The sequence below is a fragment of the Prunus mume genome, linkage group LG7, assembly GCF_029339155.1.
Source record: "Prunus mume cultivar Tortuosa linkage group LG7, ASM2933915v1, whole genome shotgun sequence".
Classification (NCBI taxonomy): Eukaryota; Viridiplantae; Streptophyta; class Magnoliopsida; order Rosales; family Rosaceae; genus Prunus; species Prunus mume.
In genome coordinates, this window is record NC_142704.1 from 2,862,064 (window position 1) to 2,886,564 (window position 24,501).

The 24,501-nt window shown below is 35.9% G+C and overlaps 3 protein-coding genes and 1 long non-coding RNA gene across 5 annotated transcripts; 3 read left to right on the top strand and 1 right to left on the bottom strand.

Moving 5' to 3' along the window:
- The first annotated feature begins 8,060 nt into the window (after positions 1 to 8,060).
- On the top strand, positions 8,061 to 12,074 carry LOC103337602 (intracellular protein transporter USO1-like protein). The gene is made up of 3 exons (XM_008240771.2): positions 8,061 to 8,804; positions 9,489 to 9,623; positions 10,231 to 12,074. Exons 1-3 carry the CDS (start codon positions 8,394 to 8,396, stop codon positions 11,740 to 11,742), a joined length of 2,058 nt encoding a protein of 685 aa, XP_008238993.2. The 5' UTR covers positions 8,061 to 8,393; the 3' UTR covers positions 11,743 to 12,074.
- Positions 12,075 to 12,213: 139 nt separating this feature from the next.
- On the top strand, positions 12,214 to 13,744 carry LOC103337600 (uncharacterized). Its single transcript, XM_008240769.3, has 3 exons — positions 12,214 to 12,715; positions 12,976 to 13,114; positions 13,211 to 13,744. Exons 1-3 carry the CDS (start codon positions 12,552 to 12,554, stop codon positions 13,265 to 13,267), a joined length of 360 nt encoding a protein of 119 aa, XP_008238991.2. The 5' UTR covers positions 12,214 to 12,551; the 3' UTR covers positions 13,268 to 13,744.
- Positions 12,922 to 15,114, bottom strand: LOC103337601 (uncharacterized). 2 transcript variants are annotated; one of them, XM_008240770.3, is made up of 7 exons: positions 14,759 to 15,112; positions 14,500 to 14,666; positions 14,312 to 14,414; positions 14,063 to 14,179; positions 13,808 to 13,978; positions 13,545 to 13,668; positions 12,922 to 13,466 (listed from the first exon to the last, which is right to left on the bottom strand). In XM_008240770.3, the coding sequence occupies exons 1-7, from the start codon at positions 15,029 to 15,031 to the stop codon at positions 13,330 to 13,332; spliced, it is 1,092 nt and encodes a 363-aa protein (XP_008238992.2). In that variant the 5' UTR covers positions 15,032 to 15,112; the 3' UTR covers positions 12,922 to 13,329. The 2 variants fall into 2 exon arrangements, with proteins under 2 accessions (XP_008238992.2, XP_016651217.2); XM_016795731.2 differs by having other exon boundaries at positions 12,922 to 13,668; positions 14,759 to 15,114.
- A 6,812-nt stretch (positions 15,115 to 21,926) lies between these two features.
- Positions 21,927 to 23,021, top strand: LOC148915224 (uncharacterized). The gene is made up of 2 exons (XR_016122161.1): positions 21,927 to 22,175; positions 22,717 to 23,021. It is a non-coding gene; the product is annotated as an uncharacterized LOC148915224 (long non-coding RNA).
- Positions 23,022 to 24,501: the final 1,480 nt, after the last annotated feature.

The following is a 24,501-nucleotide window of genomic DNA, read 5'->3' on the forward strand; positions in this document are numbered from 1 at the left end:
ACCTGCTGGCAAGAGCTCACCCCACAAAGACCGGATAACCCAACCAATCCCTCCCCTTTTCGTTTGTGCCACCCAGGCCCCATCACAATTGGCTTTAAAAGACCCGGAGGGGGGTTTCTGCCAAGTTCTCCTAAGGGGCCTGGTTTGGTCTGGTGGTCTTAACATTTCACTTCTGAGCACCATGGTTGTTGAATGAGCCTCCTGATATTCATTAGTTCGCATGAGCAAGCACCTTGCCAAATCCATGCAGTCCGGGTGTCGAGAGAGAACCTTAAAAGTTTACGGCTTGGGTAGCCATCCATCTCAAACCGGCTTCAAGCACCTTGCACCCTTTGGATACTTATCATGTAGAACATGCGCAAGTAGTGACTCAGGATGCTGCACAATTCGACACCCAATTTTCGCTAACATAGCTAAATTAAAGCAAATCAAATCACGAAATCCCAGTCCACCAGCATATTTCAGCAAGCTCAGCCGTTGCCAACTAACCCAATGAATACCCTTTTGTTCCTTATTGTTGTGCCACCAATATCTTGCAATATCTTTCTCAATCTCCTTGCATAAGCTAACAGGCAGTTTGAAGCATGACATGGCTTAATTGGGCATTGCCATTGCCACTACTGTAATAAGGATTTCTTTACCCGCTTGCGATAAAAATTGTTCCGACCAACCCATCAATTTCGAGCCTATTTTCTTACGCACATCATCAAAAACTGCTCTCTTAGAGGCACCAAAGTCTGCATTGAGGCCCAAATATCTACCAAAGCCATCATTTGACTGCAGTGATGGGTAGGGATCAATCCGTTCGAATTGGCTAAATCGATTGTTCCAAATTGTAATAATCGGTTTAGTTTTGTTTTAACCAAGAAAATTGTCAAATAGTTTAAAAATCAAATCGGTTCGCATGATAATAATCAAACGGGTTTGCCCTAAATTGAACCAGATTGTCTGCTATCTTTTTTTTATATTTCAATTTATTTTATTTTACATGTGTAGTTCTCTCATTCGATAATAATTAAATAAGGATGTTGAATTTGAAGTTTGATGGAACTTTGAAGTTATTGATATTTGAATTGTAACTATATTAGTTATTGACAATTTTATGACATGATAAATTTTAGGATGGTTTGATACGCTAAAAAATAAAATAAAATAATGTAACAAGTTATTAATTTTGTTGTTGTTTTAAACCATACGACAACAACAAAAAAAAAAAAGAGTTTAACTTAGGCCAAAGTGACCAAACCAAACCAAGCTGTCATAAATTTTTGTCAAATTTGAGCTGAATTAAATCATTTTATTGTAATTAATTCGGCTGAGATTTAGATTGTGCCAACCCCTAGTGATGGTTATCACAAATTCAATTGAAAAATAAAAAAGAATATAATATTTGTGATTAATTTGATAATATATTGAGAATTACATTAGAAAAATAGTTTCATAAACGTTCTATTGTTTGTGACTAAAAAAATAGATATGATGATTTATGTTGATGCCCAAAAATATATGATGAATTTTGGACTCAAATTAGAAGTGATTATGCATTCAGTCTTGTGGCATTTCGACAGAGGAGATAGCTATCTGCAAAGAAAAGAGGAAGAGCAACGGTGAGACTTTAGGCACCGATTTAGGGTTTAGGGATAGCTATCTACATAGAGTTTTTTTCCTTCAATATCTATAAATAACTAATCTTCACTTAAAAATAAATAAATAACTAATCTAGGGATTCATATTTTCTTGTTCACTCAGAGTTATTGGTCATGAGAGTTGAATTTAGTACGTTCTAGAGTATTAGAAATGTTCAAATAGATAGTAAGAGGCTCCACCTCTGATAGTTGTGGATGCATGTGGTGGCTGGAAGCTGCCGGTGCATGTCCCATCAAAGATATCACAAATCAATTTATTGATTTATGGGCCCAAATTCAATTAACAAGAAAAGATTTTCGAGGAAAAAAAACAAAAACTCACTCCTTTCTACAAACGTGTGTCGCGCTGCGCAACCTATTTGGACTGGCGCCTCCCTCCTCTGGTCTAAAAGTCTCCAAACAAACAAACAAAGTCAACACCGCGTTATCAAAATTGCCACCAAAACCAAACAAGTGCTTCTCATAGCAATTGCAGTCGTTTACCTCTTGCCATGACAATTAATATTTATGTAAATAGTAACTGCTTTTATATAAAAAAAAATGTGTTTTTAGCAGTTGCCCTTTGTTATAGCAAATATTATTCATTTTTTTGTTTTTTTCACACAATTTTTTACCTAAACAATTAATTTTGATAATATTTTCGGATTAGATTTTTGGGTTCTTACGTGTCAATCTTTATTATAAAATTCATATATCATAATCGGAAAAAAAAAATCGGATAAGATTTCGGAAAAATAAAACTTGAAAGTGAAAAAAATATTAAATAGATAGTGAATAATAGTTCAAAGAGACGAAAATGTATGAGGATTTGGTGCTAAAAGTGAAGAGTATAGGTTGGTATTTATAGAAAAAAATTCATTAATTTTTGGTTTTTTTTCATTATTTTATTGCACAAAAATTCTGTCGTTGGATTGGAGGAAAAAATCCGATCGAGAGCACAGATGACGCCACGTGGCTGCTGGTTATGGGCGGTAGCGCTACCGACATCATCCAAAACTAGGGCTCCAAGTGCCTCCCGGAGGGCCCAATCTGCTAGGGTCCACATTGCTCGGGCAAGCCTCTGTTCTGGATTCACTTTTTGCCCAAACCCTAGCCCGCACCCCAGCCTTGCTGCTGGAATTGCTTTCACAAGTCACGACATTAGCACTTTATCATGCACGTAATTTACACACAAACTTACGTTGCAAGAACAAAGTGTGACACTGACGACACTTTAATTTTATTCAAATGACGCTAGTTTATGTGAAGATAATATTAATCCAAGAGTTTAGGGAAAAGAGATCCAAGTAGCTTAGAAGAGAGGTGAGATGAAAACGAAAGAATGTTAGGCGGGTATTTAGGAGTAAGGGTCTGTGTGGGAATACTTATGTATGAACACTTAATAAGTTTTTCTATCAAACACGTTTAGAAGCGGTTTCGATTGTCATGAAGCATTCTTAACCCATTCATAAACAGTTCCGAACAAACCCTAAGATTAAAATAAAATAAAACGTATGATAATAACTAAAATGCTCAGCATCCACTTTAATATTGACTTCTTATAATCAGGGACGGATCCACATAGTGGGCTGTCTGGGCTACAACTCATACGAATATTTTTTGTATTTGTAATACCATATAGTATTCTTAAGAAGAAAAAAAAACTTAATGGAGATAGCCCATCCCAAAGCTGCAAGAAGAAAGAACAGAGAGATGGAGCAGACGGAGAGAGAAGAAAGAAAAGAAGAAGAGAGGAAGAAGGAAAAAGAATAGAGAGAGAGAGAGGAAAAAATAATAAAAAGAGAGGGAGAATAAAAAGAGAGAGACGAGAAAATATAATAAAAAAGATAAAGGGGGAGATATGTGTTGGGATGAGATGTGTTTTTATTTTGTTAGGTGCACTGCCCCACAAAATGGGATGTTTTTATTTTATTATTACTTTCTTTTTTAACTTCAATTCCTTATAAATATCTTCTTCTTTTTTCTTTCTTTGTTTCCCTTCAATACCTTCCAAATATTTCAACAATATTATCAATAATTCCAATATTTTCTCTATTTCAAATGTCGTATAATAACAAAAAGTTATAAATACGATGAAGAAAATATGCTAAAAAATACTTATATAAAATAAAAATATAACAAACTAGGGCTTATGATATACCCGAAAAAAAAATTTAGCCACCCCTGTAGGTTATCTCTAGTTTTTAGTTCCTAAAATCTATTGTCCAAGCCTAAAAATCTACAAAAACCAACCAAAATCCACTAAATTTACTAAATTTTCTTAATACATTTGTACTTAAGGTAAATTTAACCCATCCGATTTGCAATTCATGGATCCATCTCTGGTTATAATAAGTACTAAAGCTTTATCTTAATCCTGGCCAACCCAAGCTGATCTGGGTCAATCAAATCTAAAGTAGTCTAGTTCAGTCAAGTACGCCTATAATTTATAGGAGTATAATTTGTGGAAGATCCTAAGAATTAGCCACCATGGTATGCAATCATCCAGTATCAAACGGAATATTCTTCTTTGATACAAGAAAAAAAAAAAGAAGTTTAGTCCGAAGTCCCAATCATTGAATATCTAATCATCGGCGTTAATTATTCAGGAAGTAGATAGGCCCTACCTGAGTGATTTTCTTAGGTTCTAATTGGGTGTGAAATTGAATTATAAACTCCAACATCAATGATATGTGATAACTTTCGAATTCACTCAATCACGTGGCGCCATGTTGAGACACTTCACCAATATTGATGCATTGACGACTGAGTTTTATTTTAGTTTATTTGTTGTCGTAAGGTGGCAATTTCATTAAAAAAAACATGCAAATACAAGATAAAGGGATGAAAAACACAACTCTAAAAATGGTCAACTCTAATAATAAAAGACCTTATATTGAGTGATAGTGGCCAACACTCTTCAAAAACCTTATATACAAAAGAAAAAAAAAAAGATGACTCTTCTACGTTTTACAATACGTTTATTAAGTAAATGTGGAAGTGGTCACTGCCACACTGGTCGGTCCTTCCCACGTACGTGCGGGGAGATTTTGGAAAAACACAAAGGAGAGAGAAATTTTGTAAAAGAAAGCCAAAATTGACAAAATTGCCCTTATTTATTTTTAGATTTCCTAAAGAATCCTTTACATTTGCATGTCTTTGATTTGAAAGTTGAGAGGTTTTTCTGTCTTTTTTGAAAAAGTTTTAGCTTTTTCCAAAAGTAAAATTTTTTTTTTGGCTAAAACCTAAATTTACTCTATAAATATTATTTTTTGGGCAGAAGAGACCTTATCTTACGGCAAACCATGTCAACAGCAAACCATCCAAACATCTTATTACTTCTGGTCCTGGGAACCCTAAATTCACTTGTCTGACTTTCTACAGCTATGGCAATAATGAATCTAAACAAATTTCCTTGGAAACGGGTCAAAAAGGAATACTATACTGGCATATATGAGACGGAAAGTGACACAGTGCGATAATTGATTAGCTAAATTATTTCCGAAGAAATTACTAAGAAATTTTTGACATACATATCTTTCTAACGGAAAGTGATGCAATGCGACAATTGATTAGCTAAATTATTCCTGAAGAAATTACTAGAGAATTCTTAACATCAATTGTTGCGCCGCATTACTTTCCGTTTCACACATGCTAATAAAGTATTTCATGTTGGCAAAATTGTAGTAATAATCCCTCGTCTAAGACCAAACTTTACTTTTCGTCTACCATAGTCCCCAGCCCCCATCCTCCACCCCAAATCTGGTCAAAAGAGAAACTAAAAAGAGAAACTAATTATATATGTAATGATGAAATGTATAACGCAACATCTATCACAAGGATAATATAATCAAACATACCGAGAAGCAAATAAATCAAAGGGTTTTACACGTTTTGGTGCTTGTAATGAACCGCCTACATGTTGCCCACTTTCTTAGGGTATGAACGATCATTGCACTAAAGAAATTCAGCTTTCTACATGAATGGCCTTACTATTAGGAATATGAAGGAAACGAAGATCCTACTTGCCTTGGTACATAAGTCATAAATCACAAGGTCTTCTTCAGATTATAAAGGGCCAAAAGGGCAATTTAAAAATACGAACAGTCATAGCACAGTGATACTATTTTATAGCAAACCCATAGTTTGTGTTTTTTTATTTTTCCAACAACTATCCTTTTACAAGGAAAGAAGAAACTGATTGCCATACTAGACTATATAAATATAGAGACGATTTATTATGTCTCTTTTAAAGAAAATAAAAAATTATATAGTTCGAATCTATCCAGTGATCCGATGATTTAGAATTCCCTCAAGATCATTTTCCGAAGTAAAATAAAAAAATTAAAATTGTTTTAATTAGCGTATGGAGTGTTAATTGTTTTGTTCATTTGCCGACAATTAGTTGATAAGGGATTTTACAATGTTATTGATTGATCCTTCATCAGATAATAATCCCAAAAGGAGACTTAAAATATAAATGGTTTATATTAACAAGCACACTCATCACCTTTAGAAAAACATATATAACTTAGCAAGATAAATCATGTACATTTTTTTAACTCCAAAGTTGGAATGTGGTTGCTGCTCCCACGGCTCCATATATAGTTGAAAATGAACTTATAAATATATTTGACCTAGCCAATCACCATCAATATTCTGATTGTTAATTTATGAATATCCACGACCTAACACTTTGTCTTAGGTCAATCCAGGCAGCTACACATGGGTTGATATGCTTTTCCTTTGTAGCCTTTGTTGGCCGTTTTTGAGGCGTAGGTTTAATTTATAAATTTGTATTTAATTTAGCCCTAAGATATCATTCAATTCAACAAAAATAAACGTTGCATGTATGTGCCTGGTCAGTTTTGATAATTCATGACTTCAATTTGGATCAAGGAGAACTTGAGTTGTCCATATTATAATTGCTTTGATACCACTATGACTCGTTAAGAAGTGATTCAAGATAGGTTAATAATTACTTTAAGTGATTGTTTTATGGAGAGGCACGCGGGATGTGCTTTCCTCCATATATAAGTGATTCTGACATATTTAGAATTGCTCCCAAACAAGATGTCGGCTAACCATATATAAGTGATTCTGACCTCCCTCATTCGATCACTTATACATATAATTATAGTGTGAATATATACAAATCAATCCTTGTTTGGCGGCTTGGTGGGTGGTGCCATCATCATTAAGCATTTTCTTCTTCATCAATACAGAAAAGTAGAGTGAAATCAAAAAAGGGCTCTAATATTGGACATAAAAAACGTGGATGTGCATGTGGGGTTCACAAATATGCCATTAGAATAGTTGGAGGAGCTCATCGGTTCAAGCTTTCAACCAATAAAAAAGTTCAATGGTTGGATTGATTCCCTCACCCGTACCATTCATTGTAGCCTTTCCACCCTTGGGCACCTTGCAATTGTTGTGGCCCAATCAGGTGATGGCTGAGTTTCGAGGATTCTCTATGCTGAGCAATTCCAAAGCCCACTGGACACTTACTTCTCCGTATCCCGAAGGAACAGACAAACAAATCGGACCCTACCATATGTATTGGATTAAAACTCAAGGACCCATTTCCGGTTTCCTTGTCGACGAGAATTAATAGGCATGCATGTTGTTGCTTCAGTAAATATGAGTTTGAGATGTAGTAGGTGAGTACTTACTTTCAAAGTGAAACTCCAACACGTCAAGGAAAGATATGGCATGAAAACACACGCAACATATCTTTTTTTCTCTGCACCGTCTGATTAAAAAACTGATTGGACCCAATTATACTGTTCTGTAGAATATATGCCCATTTTGCAGCAGATGCTATGCTGCTGTAGAAGTATGTGTTTCTGGACAGAGAAAAAGAAAGAAATGAGATGACCAAAAACAAAGGATGCAAAGAGTGATCAAATGAATTGCCTCTGTTAATTTGTTAGTAGGTCACTGACCAGAAAATGAAGAGAGGGCCCCATTTAAAGACACTGATCCCCATATTGGAGGTAGACCCTATGATTGGGGGGGTGGGTTCCTATTTACAATAGATAGTTTGGAATTTCTGGTTTCAAGTTTTCAACCAGGGACAGGTCTTCTCCATTTTGTATAGATTGGGCAGATAGTAATATCCAAAAGATAAAAAAAAAAGAGTATTTTGTTACTGAACAACTTAAGCTGTAATTCTTGTATAATTCATACACACAGAGTTTGGATACTTCGCTTTTAATACTTTTTTTTTCTTTATATATATATATATTTTTACAATTTAACACTTATGTATAAACAATTGATCTGTACAATCAATCAAATCTTGGCTGGTAACTTCCCTAAATGTTATCCAACCAACCACTTCCTTACAACTTTTTCTTTTTGGTAATGGGAGAACACATATGATGAACTGACATTTTATATATATATATATATATATATATACACACACGGTATTGGAGGGGTGTGGAATCAAACTTAGGTTCTTAAGTGCATTGATAAATGTTTTTAAACGTTCAAATCACAAGCGAGACCGATAAATGCTCTTAAAAGCTAAAAATACAAGCGACGATGAACTGACTTAAGTAGAGAGAACAAAGAAATACAACATATGAGCAATGAAAAAAAATAAACAATAAAAGGAAAAACCATTGTATTGCAAACATTATGAACATTTTTATAAACACCACCGTGCAACTGTAGTTCCAAACCCAAAAGGAATATTTTTATTGAGAAAAGAAAGATGAGAGAGAAAGAAGCATTGGGGAAAGGAAGCCTAGAGAGAAAGAGATGAAAAGGGAAGGAGAAAGTGGGGAAGGGGGAGCAGAAAAGGAGGAAAATTTGGGAGAAAAGTTGAGGAGGAGGAGAGGGAAAAGCAGAAGTGGCCCAAGTACTCCAGTAGTGTCCTCATGGAGACTTTGCCCTTTTGGCCATAATACCATCATTAAAGACCCTCACCTTACCAGTAACACTACCACCTCCTCTGTCTCAGCTAGAAAACTAGCTGCTGCTCTTTGGGAGTTTCAAAACTACCACTATCTTCCCCTCTCAAAGATGCACAGAGCTCCTCACAATAATGGTGGTCCTGCTGCTCCACCTCCTAGGTTGAGACATCTTCAGCTCCACCACCACCTCAGCAAAGACAAGGGTCTTGATCTGTCTAACTTTTTGGCCGATAATTCTCCCAGTTCTCCTGACCAGGTACTGGTTCTGAATTTTTTGTCTCTTCCTTTCCAAAGTTTTTGGTATGTTTTCAATTGAGTTTTTTTTTGTGTTTGTGTAACTTTGTTCCTTTGTTTCTGATTGATGTTGAAATTGGGTCTGTTTTATATACCAAAAGAAAAATTGGGTCTGTGTTTTTTTGTTTATTATTTGCTCTGTTTTTTTTTAATAGGCCAGATCATGTGAAGGAATGATATTTATGTTGATGGATACATCCTGTCCTTTTGCTGCTTGTGTTGATTTATTGCTGTTTCTGTGAGATTTATGGAGCCTTAGGGTTACGTGTGAGTGATGGTCAATGCTTATTATTATTTCTTCCTTTCTTTATTTCCAAAGAAATATATAATTTTTAGAATTTTTAATATGTTCTAAGTTTAGTGCCTTAGTTCAGTGTGCTATTTCATTAATAGATTCATACTGATAAAACGCTCCTTTCTGCCCACTCAGCACCAGATTAGAATTTGTTGATGCCAACTGTAGGATTTCTGGAACTTGATTGTGCTCCCATTTCCTTCTTTTACACTAAAACACAATGAACTAGACTTTATCCAAAGAAGTATGCACTTGTAGTTGCAGTACCTTCATGTTTGATCCATCCTCAGAAACAGTGGAATTTGAAGTTTCTCAGTTGGCAACTGATTTTTCTGTGATTACCTAATCCAGCCAGAAAGTGCAAGCAGTTTGGGGAGGCATATTGCTGCATCATTGATGCAACACCATCGAACCATCGAAAGAAACAAGTTGAACAATCATGTCTTGCAGCCTGTATCTCCTGCAAGCTATGGTAGTTCCATGGAGGTAAGCATCTGTTTATACTTAGTCAAATGCTTTTTGGGCCTTTACTTTGAAGGATATATAAATTGAGATTGTAGGCAAAGTTGATTTTGATATAAGACAATTTGGTTTCTTCTGGCAATGCTACTACTACAAAATTTTCTTTTAGTAGAAATAAGGCAGTTTTCATTTGGGTTACTGCTCACTAGGATGGTATGATGTGACCCACACAAATTCATAATGCATGAACTGAGATTGTCTAATTTGTGTCCTTATACTATCTGGAAAACTATGGAACTAAGTATTCTTGAAATTTCAAGAAGTTGCACCTAGATTTGTGCCGGTAGAGAGAAGCAATGTTATGAAAGCACAAGCTGTAATTATGATCCATGAGCGTTGTGTTGCGTTCATTCAAATTATGATGAGGGAACCACATAACACATAGTATTCCAATATTTCTTGTATGAATCAGGTGTCTGTAAAGTGTGTATGATGATTGAAGCTGTGCTTATCATCTGTGAAGCATGTCTTATTAGTATCATTCGCAAAGTTTTTTCGTTAGTGCCTCATTTATAACAAATCTTTCTATGCTCTCAAACCTTCTGCATAGTTTCTCACCTCTGTTTTTCAGGTGGCTCCTTATGACCCTGCAGTCACTCCTAGCAGTTCTTTAGACTTTAAGGGAAGGATTGGTGGATCACATTATAATCTTAAACCATCTACGGAACTTCTGAAAGTCTTGAACCGAATTTGGAGCTTGGAGGAACAGCATACCTCCAATGTAGCATTAATAAAAGCGTTGAAAGCAGAGTTGGATCATGCCCGTGTCAAGATCAAAGAGTTGGTTCGGGTGCGGCAAGCTGATCGACATGAGCTAGATGATTTGATGAAGCAAATTGGAGAAGATAAACTAGTTAGGAAGAGCAAAGAACAGGATCGAATCCATGCTGCAGTTCAATCTGTGAGGGATGAGCTAGAGGATGAGAGGAAGTTAAGAAAACGATCAGAAAGCCTACACAGGAAGTTAGCGCGGGAGCTTTCTGAACTGAAATCTTCTCTTTCCAATTCTGTGAAAGAGCTTGAAAGAGAGAGAAAATCAAGGAAGTTGTTGGAAGAACTATGTGATGAGTTTGCTAAGGGAATAAAAGAATATGAACAAGAGGTGCATTTTTTAAAACAGAAATCTGACAAAGATTGGACTGGAAGATCTGATCGTGATCGATTGATTCTCCATGTTTCTGAATCATGGATGGATGAACGGATGCAGATGCAGCTAGAAGAAGCCGAGTGTGGTTTTTCAGGAAAGAACTCAATAGTGGATAAATTAAGCCTTGAAATAGAGACCTTCCTTAGAGCTAAACATATGAGCACTCTTAAGAATACTGAAAACTTGTTGCCAAGGGATCGTAAGAACTCACTGGAATCTGCCCCTCTGAATGAGGCTGTGAGTGCTCATCGAGACATGGGTGGAGAAGATGATTCTTTAGGCAGTGATTCAAATTGTTTTGAGCTCAATAAGCCAACCAACAGTGACTTCAAATTGCATGGGGATGAAGCTGTGGATAATCATATTGATGAAAAGTTGAAATTGGAACCCTCAAAGAAAAAACCTGAAAGGGTAAGAAGCCGTACTCCCTCCAGCTTGCAAGTTAAGTTTGAAGAACAGATGGCTTGGGCCATGTCGTGCAATGAAAATGATAAGTCCCAGATAGTAAATAAAGAGCAGGGGAAAACAGAAGAAGGGAAGCCAACCGAAATAAGCATACCCCAAAATTCTGAACATTGTGAAGCCACAGAAGACGAGACTTACAGAAAAGGAAATAAACAAGATGAAAGCCAGGTTTCTAATTCAAATCACATGGCTGAAAACCGTATAAGAAGTCAACTTTTGATGTCAGATGTTGGGCATGTACATTCTGAAAATAACTACAATGAGGCTTCCTGCAGTAATATTGGACGGAGGAACCAGCCAAGTCCAGTAAGACAGTGGATGGCACGACTGGCATCCCCGGTTCGTGACATGTCCGAAGCTTCTTCAAAGTTGCCCCTGCGGACAAGGGAGAACACCTTGAAGGCAAAGCTTCTTGAAGCAAGGTCGAGGGGACAACGTTCGCGTTCAAAACCTTCCAAAAACACCTCTTGATCTTCTTAGGAGATGTTGGCTTGAACACTCTGAAAGGGTTTGCTGATCCTGCATTGCCTGCTGGTTGTGGGGATTTGCTTCTTGTGAATATTTCCGTGACACTCTTTTGATATGGATATCTTTGTTCTCACTCATTAGAGTTCTGTTTCTCCATCTCTGGTAGGTTTTTAAAGAGAAGTCTGTATATGAGTGTAATGTTAAAACGTTCCATAGCCTACACAGATCATAAAGAGTTGAAGACCAACAACAATTTTGAGTTATGCTTTCTGGCCGTATAATGTGCCATGTAATGTAGGTTGGGAAAGGAAGTTAAGAAAGTTGAGGAAAGAAAATCATAGGTCTCTTTCTTTAGTGGTACTTTTTTTCTTCATGTTGGAAGAGGTTCTAAATTCGAATCCTGTTCTAAGTTCGAATCCTCTTCCGGTGATTAAAAAAAAGCCATAAATTGTATGTTTAATAAGTTTTTTGAATTCACATTACGGAATTACTTGAAGTTAAACTAACATGTGAAAAATTGCCAATTTTAGGAAGAGTTTGTAGTTCAAATAATTAAGAGTATATATATTGTACTTTAGGTCTTAGGTTCGATTCTTCTCTCTCCAATATCGCTTGTATAAAATAATAAAGAAATTCTTGTCATCATATCATATGATGAAACAAAAATAAAGCATAACAAAATGATTTTAAATTATCTCAATATTTTTATCATATTTATTTAGTGAAGTATAGACAAAATAAAAGAAAGACAAGAATTACCTAATCATCAACATATTATAGTCCCTCTCAGCTTTCCATAGAGTGAGAGAGAGATGGCAGCGGCGTCGTTTAGGTGGATACTACAGACGCACAAGGACGTGCCAAAAGCTGCTCGGTTCTACTCGGAAGGCTTGGACTTCACCGTCGATGTATGTACTCTTCGCTGGGCTGAGCTTCAATCCGGCCCAGTCAAACTTGCCCTCATGCAATCCCCCAAGTAACTCTCTCTGCCCAAGACTGGGAGTTTTATGCACGCTACCTGTTTGCTTATTTGTCTACAAGAGTTGTTTACTCACCGATTGCCATGAAATATTACATTTTGTATGTGTTTGTGTGTTAACAGAAAAATGAAGTTCTGGTCTTGGACTTTGATCCTATTAACATGGTGTTACTGGGTTTTCTGTTTATTTAACAATAAAACAATTATGGTTGTGGAGTATTTGATCGAAAATGGTAGCTGCTAATCAAGTTTCACAGTGATCATGTCATGCAGAAGGGAATGGGATACTCTTCACTTCTGTCTTTCACAGTGAAGGACATTAATCAAACAATGACAAAACTAATGGCTTTGGGAGCTGAGCTAGATGGCCCTATCAAATACGAAATCCATGGCAAGGTGATGACCGAAATTCTAACAAGAACTTTGATGTAATTTATTTTTCTATTATTGCTCTTGTGGATGCAGCATTTCATGTAACAATCTTGTGGCCAGGTTGCATCCGTGCGCTGTATTGATGGGCACATGTTAGGCCTCTACGAACCCGCCTAGGAGCTCCAGAAGAAGTCCCTTAAATGCAACTAGATGAAATAGTAGGCTGCTTGGAGCTTTTGTTATGGCATTTTGAAATCTTTTGAACACAGAGAGAAGATGTGAGAGATTTCTCCTTTTCTTGGGTTCCCTTCAACAATCGACAGTGTTTGTTCATCCAAATCGATCATAGCTGTGCACAGAGTGTAAAGCAATGGACCTGGAAGCACGGCAAACAGTGTTACCACAAACGTCTTGGAGGGGACAAAAAGGAAGTTTAATCTATGTTCTAAATCACCTATCATATAGATGGGGTACTTTGGGTCATCTGTATCTCCTAGAAGTGACAGGAAATCTTCTTTTGATCTTTTAGGTAGCACAGCCGCTTTGCTTTGCCTTGTTTTTGAGTTCTCATCTTGTACCTTCACAGAAACCAATGATTTAATTTAGTTGAAATTGAAGCAAGTTGAATGATCGGCTTCAAACTATTTGATTTTACTTTTCTGTGTAGAATCTACTAAATTGTACCACCAATCTGTTTGGCATACAATTTTGCTTTACCTGATCAACCTGCAGATGTAGATACATATTTGCACGGAAGAATGGTGTTGCACCGACCTCATAAACTGAAACCCGGTTTCTTGACGCAGTTTCTACGTTCGAAATTTTGCGTGTCCTAGTCTCAATCAGATTGTAACTATGTCCAATGGAAACTTCTGATGATTTGATTCTCTGAAGAGGCAATTCAAGCCATTAAAACAACTGACAATGAAGCAAACACAGATGCTTAAAGAACTCAACACTACCATGCCTTACACATAATGCGTCGTCAATGCTTGCTGCTTCGAGGAGGTCTCGTGATATGAAGTTCCTCCCTATGCCTCCAGCAACAATCTCACTTTCAGAAGGGGGTACCGAATTCAGCGTAAAAGCCTGTAGGTTATGTGATGGATAACTTTTTCAGCATACAATTTGGTTTAACTTATATTGAAACAATTTGGTTTTGCTCCTGTCATTTGATTTCAAACACTGCAAAATAGTTATAATAAATAAATAAATAAATACCAATCCATGACTGTTGAGCCCAAATGCACAGCTAGGGAGCTCCCCTGCATAAGTATAAGCAATGAACGATAGCCCATTGAGCAGAGTTCCCTTTATCAAATAGCTGCAAAATGGTCAACAAGACGTTGACTTATTGTCACAAGATTTGCAAAAGTGGAAAAAATGCAAGAGAAAGAGAATGAGCATACGTGTGGCCAACCAAAGCAACGTTTGCATCTTCATTGTGTGCCACAACTGCCATGGACTCACTAGCAACAAGAACATCAGAACAGTCATCCGGGGTATCGATTCCCGGGTTTATCACCGTCTTAGGAAGAAATGCAAGAATCTCCTTCCTGAAGTTGATTAGTATAATCTGCACATGATAATTAAACAACCACAATGTGACCAATTAATGCAATTAATGAATGGGACAATTTAATTTTTAATCATATAAGCATGTATTACCTGAAGAACTGGCACCCCACTTCCCTCTGCTGTTCCTATGAGCTCCTCCCAATATCTTGGAAACTTGTTTCTATTATTTTCAGTGAGAGATTGGAGAAGTTGCCGTGCTTCTGGGGTTTGAGCAAAAGGGAGGAGCTGGTTTTGAAGAATGAGGTCATTGGCCAACCTGCTCTTTATCTGGTTTGAAAACCTCTGGCCTATCAGGAAGCCCATTCTGTACGCATCTTCACAGGGCCCAACTTCAAATATCTCCAACCCTTTTGCTTCCACCATTTCAGCTGCTGCACTGCATGCAAAGGGAACTCGATAAAGGGAGGAGAGGGCCTTATCTTCTTTAATCTTCAACCCCTAACTTATATTTACATGTGCAGTCGTTTATTGGTTTTTTTTGAAGTTCCATTGTCGTATTTTCTGTTTCCATGCCGTACAGCAGCCAGTGTTTAGAAACGACATTCATTCTTAGGTGACTTAAAAGAAAAACAGCTTGATTGTGATGACTTAAAAAAGAAAAACAGCTATATTGTGATTATGCGAGAGAAAGTTGTAAGTTAAAAGAAGAAAAAAATGATTATGCAGCCTTTCGATGCTAAATGGATGTCTTATAATTCTCGTGCATTTTAATACGTAAGAGCTTATAGCTTTAGTGGTAGAAAGACTTAGCCCGTATTTAAAACGAGAGTTTGACAATGACCCACCCCTGGTAGGCCTCGAGTCTCTTATAAACCACAAAATATATAATTTTGAGTATGCTCTTTGAGAGCAAGAAAGCCGTTGTAAATTAGGATGGTGGTACACCATGAAAGATTTTAAAGAGATCTGATAGATAAGTGTAAAGAACAAAAGTCAAGAGATCGAATAAGAGAGAACTAGATGAAGATTTGATTATGCTTAATATATCAAAACACAATGAGTGGATGGGTCTTGCACCCCTTGATTAAAACAAAGATCTTAAACTATATCTTCAGAAAAAAAATCCCAATCACCTCACTGTCTTACTAATCATGCTGACTAGATTTGGATTCTTCCACAGCAGCTGATTAAGCATGTGAACCCATCTGTATAAAAAACAAACATGATTAAGATCTGACATTAGCTAGACCAAAAAAAGTTAATAATGCATTAATTATACAGTGATTATATTGAGATCTTGAGCTGGTCGTATTTCAGACTCTTCATCACGTAACAAAGACAGAAGAAGCATCGCTATCTCATTGTTTTCCAGAAAGATTTTGCGACAAATCTTAAGAGAGATGCTGGAAAATTAATTGGGATTAAGAAATCAAAATCAAGTTCACCAACGCTAAACCTTTTTCCAAATGGGTTGGAACATCCAGGACCCAGAGAATAAAGGGAAGATAGTACTTTATACTACTTGGGATTTTAATAAAGCTAATGCAGAACTCCTCGTCAATCCCAACTATATGATGAGCACAAACTATAGACCCCCTTGAGAAGTATATATCAGTGGGAAATTGACACGTGGAAAATTCCTCATAATTCCGCCAAATGTTTGCATTCCAGTAATGACAAAAACAATAGCACTCATGTTTGTTAAAGATGGTGCAATAATCCATCAAAAGCACGAGAAAGAACCGTTGGATTTTGTAAAAGTGAGAGAGAGAGAGAGAGAGAGAGAGAGAGAGAGAGAGAGGTAAAGCTTGCATCCAAATTTGGTATTTGTGTTTGTATGCTTGTAGAGTTAAAGAAAAGGAAAAAACATCATAAAATGACGGAAGTAAAGAAAAGAAAACTAAAGGCACACTGTTAGAAACACCTGCGATTGGGACTCGGAGATTATATTTTCTTTTCAGAGATTCGTTTTGGGGAAGGCGAAGTATAAGAGCAACTCATTCGCCTAGCTAAGGGCCAGACCACAATCTTAGAAGAAACTTAACTTACATCTTTAAAATAACAATATGGTTACCCGAAAAATAATGACAATATTATTGTTCATTTGTGAGTAATTATTTTGGAATAAATGTTCGTTACATGATTAGTTATTGTGAGAGCAGCGTTCGTATGTGGTGTAAATTTACTATTGAGTTGAGGTAAGTGTTTCCATCACTTGCCTCTTCCCCACTCTTTTTTATTTGAGTCTATGGTGCGGTTACTTGATGAAATACTACCACACACTCAACACAAAAAGAAATAGAAACATTATCCAGCTCAACAAGAAACACATCAAATAGGCTGATGTACAAATTCCAGACAGAAGATCCCGACCATTGACATGGAGACAGAAAGAACACTATGCATGCTAAAAGACATAGCATATATACATTTTTCACCCTTTGCATTGAAGGTTACAAATAAATGTATACAGAGCCACCAAAAAAAATTACACGAAACATTCATTAACACAACTTTCTGGCCAACTCAAGTTGTTTGAACTATGTACGCCAAGGATATTTTGGTAATTGAGCAAAGCCTGTAGGAGAGACATGTCTGGGAACTTGTTGCTGTGGGAAAGCAAGAACCAAGAAGCTAATGTTTTGTAAAGCGTGTGAGCGTGTGAGCGTGTGAACGTGTGAGCTTTGTAGGTTTCTTCTTCCTCATGCGTTGCCTGCTTCAATATTTTATTTCTCTCCAACTCCAGAGATTAGCAACTTCACGAAACCCTAACTGCAAAACAAATCACAAATACAAGTGCTTCCTGTGTACCAATAAAATCCCTTAGTTAGATTTACAGGTTAAAAAAAACACAGGGTAGAGAGCTCAGAGTTCCAGCCCTACTTGAGAAACTGAAGGCAATGATTATTTTATACACAAAAAAAAAGAGGCAAGCCAAGCTACAAGAATAGATAGATACAAGCCTAAGATATTAGGCTTAAATATAAATATATATATATATATATATAGCTCCCTTTCGAGGGTAGCCGACAAGATAAACATAAGAAAAAGTGAAGCTAATTATGAATTAAGATATTGGCTAAGCATACTTAAGTGGATAAGCAGTTGAAGCAAATCAATTAAGATATGGTAAACAAATACATAAATAGGATAATTAAGAAGAGGAATATATTGAAATATATAGTTGAGGGAGCTCCCTTCAGTCCAAGTACAGGAAGCTTAAGATCCAATTTGTCTCCCGCTTCATTCACACATTTACTGGGTGTCCTGAGCTAATTTACCCAGTATTTGGATGAATGACTCGGCAGCTAATTAAATCCTACTGCCACCCATGAGTGGACTGAAGAAAGCTCTCTTCACCAAACTAAATAGTCAAATATGAAATCAAATCTAAGGAAGATTTTCCATGTCCCATGGTAACCCTAACTCTCAACCCATAACTACAAAACTTCAGAGAGAGAGAGAGAGAGAGAGAGAGAGAAAAGACAGGCTCGCTATTACTTTGCCACCTCAACTAAACGAGTCATGGATCTTCAAATGGAGGTGATGGCTTTATATAAGCTAAAAGAAAGGCTGATGTCAGACCACACATAATATTTTATTATACATTAATTGGACATTACTTATTATTTATTTATTTAAACAATTGAAGGGAAGTTATTCATATTCTTTCTTCCTTTCATGTTGCCATGTATTAAAACTTGTACCAATAGTCATGAAAAGCCCATCACTTATTTTAGTTATTCCTTTGCATATGCCCTAGAGATTTCTTTATTTCATTCTTTTTTATAAAAAAAAGTTAAGAAACAATGAACTCTACTCTAATCCTAACCCTTATTTGGATGCCGTACAACATTATGAGTTAATTAAGCATTAATCCTAACTTGACAAGATAGATGAAAAATTCTGTACAAATTATTTTATTTTTGTCGTCAAAGTTACAAGGAGTGGGAGGTTTCAAATCCAGAATCACTGGGTGATGAGGGGAGTGCCTTAACCACTTGCGCTACCCCCTCGTCCTCTACAAATAATTTATTAGTGATGAGGAACTATTCAATTACAGTATTAATACTGTATTAATCTCTCAAATTCAAAGAGAATACGTAACTTATCTCTGGCTGACATACAAACAAAATTAGACAGCCAATTATATATGGGAAAAAGTCCCAATTATGCTGTTTGTTGATAAAGAAAGTTGTTACAGGGAGTGAGACTATGAAGCTAAATAAGTACAAAAAAGAAAAGAGAAATGCTGATTGATTGAACCCTACAGCTATAGATTCCAGTAAAAACCTATATCTTCCTAGCTAGGGTTTCATGGATACAAGCCTAATTTGACAAAATCCTCGTAGCCTTTTTGTTTTCTATTTTAATACTAATCTATGCAGCTCCGTCCGATTGGGTGGTACATATATTATATGGTCTTTTTTCAGTCTTTACCAAAAGAAAAGAACTATATAAACCTGATTAATGTTATTAATTAAATATCATATAAATGTGTGTGTGACACATGTTAGCAATTGTGTGGGTTACTTAGATCTGGACGGACAGCTGGTCCTGTTTTACATCAGTGCATGCCTTTCATTTCATATAATATAGGTTTAAGGTTTAGTTAACTTCAGTTTTATGCAGATTCATTATTTGAGGGAACAACAATATAAATTCTGCCCCATGAGAAGGACGAGTTGGGGCCAACTGTAAACTCAATGGTCAGCTGTTCGAATCCTATTGTTATTGTGCGAGTTCCTGATTTGCCTACACACACACGCTGTGGGGCCTCAAGTATGGACAGGGGTTTAGCCAATAAGGAATTTCGAGCTTCTGCATTTAATAATCGTGCATTTATTCTTATTTTGTCAAATTTCGATCATTTTAATAATTTAACGACCTACAATATGACACGTCAAATTTCAATTATTATTCTCCGTTAACAATGTTAACTCTAAATAATGTTTAAAAAACCTATCGGTCAACTACACGGCACCATGGTCGACCCCTTCCCCCATGCTATAGGCAACTCCCTCGGCCTATCACCACCAACCAACCTCCCCTCCTCTCTCTCCCCCACTTTCTGTCTTTCCTGTTAATTCAACTAACCACCAACCCACGCTACAGGAAACTCCCTCCTTCTCACCAACAACCAACCTGCCTCCTCCCTCCTCAATTTTGGTTTTGAGAGGTTGATGCTTTGCTGATGGGTTTCAAATTGAGTGTTGGGGTGGTGATTGTGGGGCATTAGGATCGACGATCCACCACTCTGTTGCCTCTATCTCCTACCATGTGATTACTCCCCTTGGACAAATTCTATTCAGCAAGATAGGGGAAAGAGAGAAAGAAGAGGAGAGAAGGTTGGCCGACGTTAAAGAGGGAAGAAGAGATACTGCCTGTGGGCGTAGGGTGGTTGTCGGAGGTTTTTTATTTTTATTTTTAAATTTAGATAAACTTAACGGTGTTACCTTGGAATTTAACTTGTCATACATTAAGTCATTAGATTATTGGAAGCACATAAAATAACAAAACAAGTTTATTCTACATACTGATATTTTGAAGCACATAAAATTATACGACTAAAAAAGCTGTTCAAGTTTTGATCAGCAGTAGAAACCAAATTGATATGTCACTATATATCTTTTCATCGGCGAAAAGACAACTGAACAATGAACGTCCCTACAGGACATGTTTGTAATAAATTATGTGTCAATTCAAGTCTAAAACGTAAAACCCCAGTTCTTGAGCTTCAAGAAAAAAAAAATACAAAAAATACAAAAAAGAAACCACAGCAAAGTTGGTAAATGAACGAACTGAAAAAAAGTTGGAAATAAATTGTATAGTTCGTGTCACTTTACCACAAGATCTCATAAAAGAAAACCACAGCAATACTCATTTTTGTTTAAAATGATGAACAACTCATTTTTGTTTGCAATCATAAACTATTCATTTTTAAATTACAAAAGTAGACTTTAGTCACGTCAGTTGAGTAAGACAGTAAATCCACCCATTTACACTCAAATTCGAGAGTCTCTCTTTTTGTAAACTTGATTAAATTAGAGTAATTTAGACTATCGCTTCTACAAATAAATGAATGATTATGTATATAATCCTCCAAAATAATTTCCCACGCTGAAACTTATTAAATAACTAGCATTCCTAGGTTAGCTTTTTCTTCCTCTTCGGTGTCAAATATTCAAACCCTTATCGTTGTCAACTCTTCTTTCATTGAATAGTTTGTCGTTAAAAGAAGAGCAAGTATGCATGATTTTAGGTTTAGCCTGATGCAAACTGATTTGATTTGTGAATGGAGTGTTTGAGTTTAAAAATACTCGAAATTGTTAAGGATTTCGGTTTAAGCTCCTTCGAGCGAGCAAAACATTTAATCTTTTTGGTCAAGATTCATAGCACGCCATGTGGAAAAAGTCATTGGGAATTCTTGCTTGATTTGGGAATTGTCGACACTTTGTCGCAGCCTTCAAATTATTGCTTAACTTCTTGTTTGGCAAAAAATCAATTACACATAGCTCTCAAATTCCATGTATTGATTTAACTTAATCTCCTATCTTACCTTTCCTCATTCCTGCATGGAAGCCATGCTTTATATGCCACTTTGATGTAATTAATAAATGGTGCAATGCAATTGATTAGGTAAACAAAGTAATGGAGCAACATTTGATCAATAGTTTATCAGATAAAAACAAGAGAGGTCTCAGACTCGACTCAAACCCTCTGGCATCAATTTTGTGTGTGTGTGAGAAATCCTCTCTCATGTAGTTTAGACTATCGCTTATACTAAAAAATAAAGAGGCATTTCAAGATTTTTAGTAATGCTACTTTTGCCATTGCATGGAATATAAGGTTTTTTAGTATTGCGTTGGATCATAATAAAATCAATCAAATATGACTTCTGTTATGGAAGCATTACTTTTGGATGGGATTTCAACATTTTATTGAATTACTTAGCTAAGTGCAGACCAACAAATCAAGCTTGCCCCAATAATGTAGAATAATTTTTATTTTATTTTTTTGGAAAGGAATATATAAGATATTCAAAGGTGAAATAATTAGGAAGCAGACATAGAGAGAGGGGGTGGGGGTTGTGGGAGGGAACCAAGCATGAGCCAACGGGAATATGATGAGAATGTGGAAATAATTAAAAGAAAATTTTGTAATCACATCAGATTCTGAGTCACTTGCTCAAATCGGGGTCTTATCAACCCAAAAAGGCTGCCCTGAAAAATGAGAAATGGTACCCCTTTCCTTTCCTTTCTGTTCACCATTTTCTTACTATAACATTTCTTTTCCATTTGTCCAATCACTACTTTCTCTGCCTACTCTCCTCTCCTCTGTCCATCCATCTTTCTATTCTGTCTATCTCCTCTTCTAATGGCATCCCTTTTATTGCATTGCTTTGCTTGCACCTGTACTGTTTTTTTCTTAATCCAACCAATAACCTCTGTCCAAAATGTTTCTCAATCGTATTATTAGATCATATTTTTCTTGCGGATTTGCTTTGTTTTAATGGCCAGTCCTTCCTCCCAAGTAAAAATGTCCACCCATGACCATGAGTTTCGAGGTAAAAGTACTCGGAAGCTTCTCATATTTTGTTCTATCTTTTATTTTACAGCATTAAGGTTTTATTCAACGAGACAAATGAATCCTCGTTTGATTATGAAATTTCAACTTAGAATTAGGAGTGACGGAAGTTTGATTTGGTTTGGCTTGGTTCAACTTTGATCTCAAATCACACATCAAATTAATATATCCATGTATGTGTATTAGCAAATGGTAGTAATCAATAAGAAAATATCAAATATTAATATATCAATGTTTGGTTTGGATAAAGTATCATGATTTATTCTTTATTGGGTACAGAATTTGAAGGCAAGCTTCTAATATAAGTAACTAACTATCCACAAATCACAGTATATATAATAGGGAACTTCTCCGTAAAGAATTTTATGTTAATGGTTGATTAAAAATTTCTAATCTCAACTATTCATGAGATGCGTCAGTGGGTTTCATGGTACATATGCAATTCAATGAATGAGATTAGAAATCCTTAACTAATCATTAACGTATATAAAATCTTTAATGGAGCTTTTTCTATATTTTAGCGAAGAGGGTTTCTCAGATGATAATGCAGAGGCACTCTCAAGCAACAGACAAGGTACGTCAGCACTGATTAGCAGTGGGCAGGCAGAGGGCATTTCATTTCGATCATTTCATTTCATTTCATGCAGATATTTGTTATAGAAAAAAGGGTTGATTGATCCATGCCTCTTCCATTCCACAGCTGTTTGTTTCTGTATTTTTCCATTACCTGTCATGCAAATTTTGAAGTCCATCTTTTTGTCACAATGGGTTTGCAAGAATCATTCATGTTCATAAATATGATATGCACCTGCCCACTGTCCCTTCATCTCTGCAATTATGCTCTGGCTTTGCCGGTTTTGTTGGTTTTCTACATTTTCTTTCTCTCTCGTCTTTCAACCATTTGATGTGATATTGAAATCCAAAGCATTGCCTTCGCAGAGAATAATGCTTTCTTTTAAATTATAATATATATATATATATATAAACTTTTTTTTCTCTTCTGATGAGTTCTGAGAATAATAATATGTAGGGTTTAGGGAATCTACAATGTTCTTTTTCTTAAACTTATAGAAATAATCAGCAGTGTGTTGGGAAGAAAAAACACACCTTGGGGTTATGTTGGTGAAGATAATATCGGGGTAACAAATTTGTGAGTAAATTCTGCGAGCTTTTTGTATTGAATATAGTTAGCAAACTTATCTTTGTACATGTGAGCTCATTACTCTCTTCTTTTTCATCCTTGGTCGAATTAGTGTCGAATAATCCAATATGATAAGTTAAATTGGTGAAATTATTATTAATTATGACATGACATATATAACACGAATAGTGAGTATAATCAGGCAGTGCATCTTTTGGTTAAGCATGCGCTTGTGTCTCCTAACTTTTTATCTACTTAATAAAGTCCATTTTTAATCCAAAGAGAAAAAAACACGAATCGCAAATTATGATATGACACGACTTAATTATAATTATTTATCTAATAATCTGGAATTGAGAACTCATGTATCACGTGGCAGATTGAATGACAAAGCCATCGATCGTTAAGTGGTGATATAAAGAAGAAAAACATGAACAACAAAGCCATCGATCAAAGAGTTGCCTCTTTGAGGTGTGATATTCATTCCTTACGGTGGTGATAAATGCATATTCTAAGCATGTAGGCAGACACAATACTATTCAAAGGTTAAAAGGTTGCCTTAGCTTTGTTGATATGACTGAACAAAGCAAGCAGATCCCATGTAAATTGTAATGCTGGGATGCCTTGGCTGCTTATAAATTCATATAAAATTTGTAAAGCCAGATCAAACTTTTGGTGTTACGTACTAATACGCATGGTTTCAATTCCTCATGCCGGAGTCGGCAATAAAGCAGAGATTTTCGTAGTTAATATAATTAACAAGTTAATGATCCATAGCTGTTGCTACTTTCAATTTGTTTAACAAACTAATTAAAGGAGACAGAATTTAACTTTGCTCTGGGTGAAGCACAAGCACTCATATAACGTTATATATTTAATCAATTTTAATGAAGCTAGTGATGACGATTTGACAAAGCAAAGATTCATTCTTTCACATGAGCAAAAGAAAGAAAAAATAAAAAAAAAGAAAGAATTTTTTTAGCAATATTTAAGATTGTTTGTCTCAGTAACATGTACTTGGAGACTTGGAGTGAGGAAACAACACGAACATAATCTTTATTTCTTTTCTTTTAGGTGTTAAATCAGAATCAAGAATATAATAATTCAATGAGTTATATTCCCATTTTGATTAAAAGTACTATATGCTGTAGTAATTACTATTTAG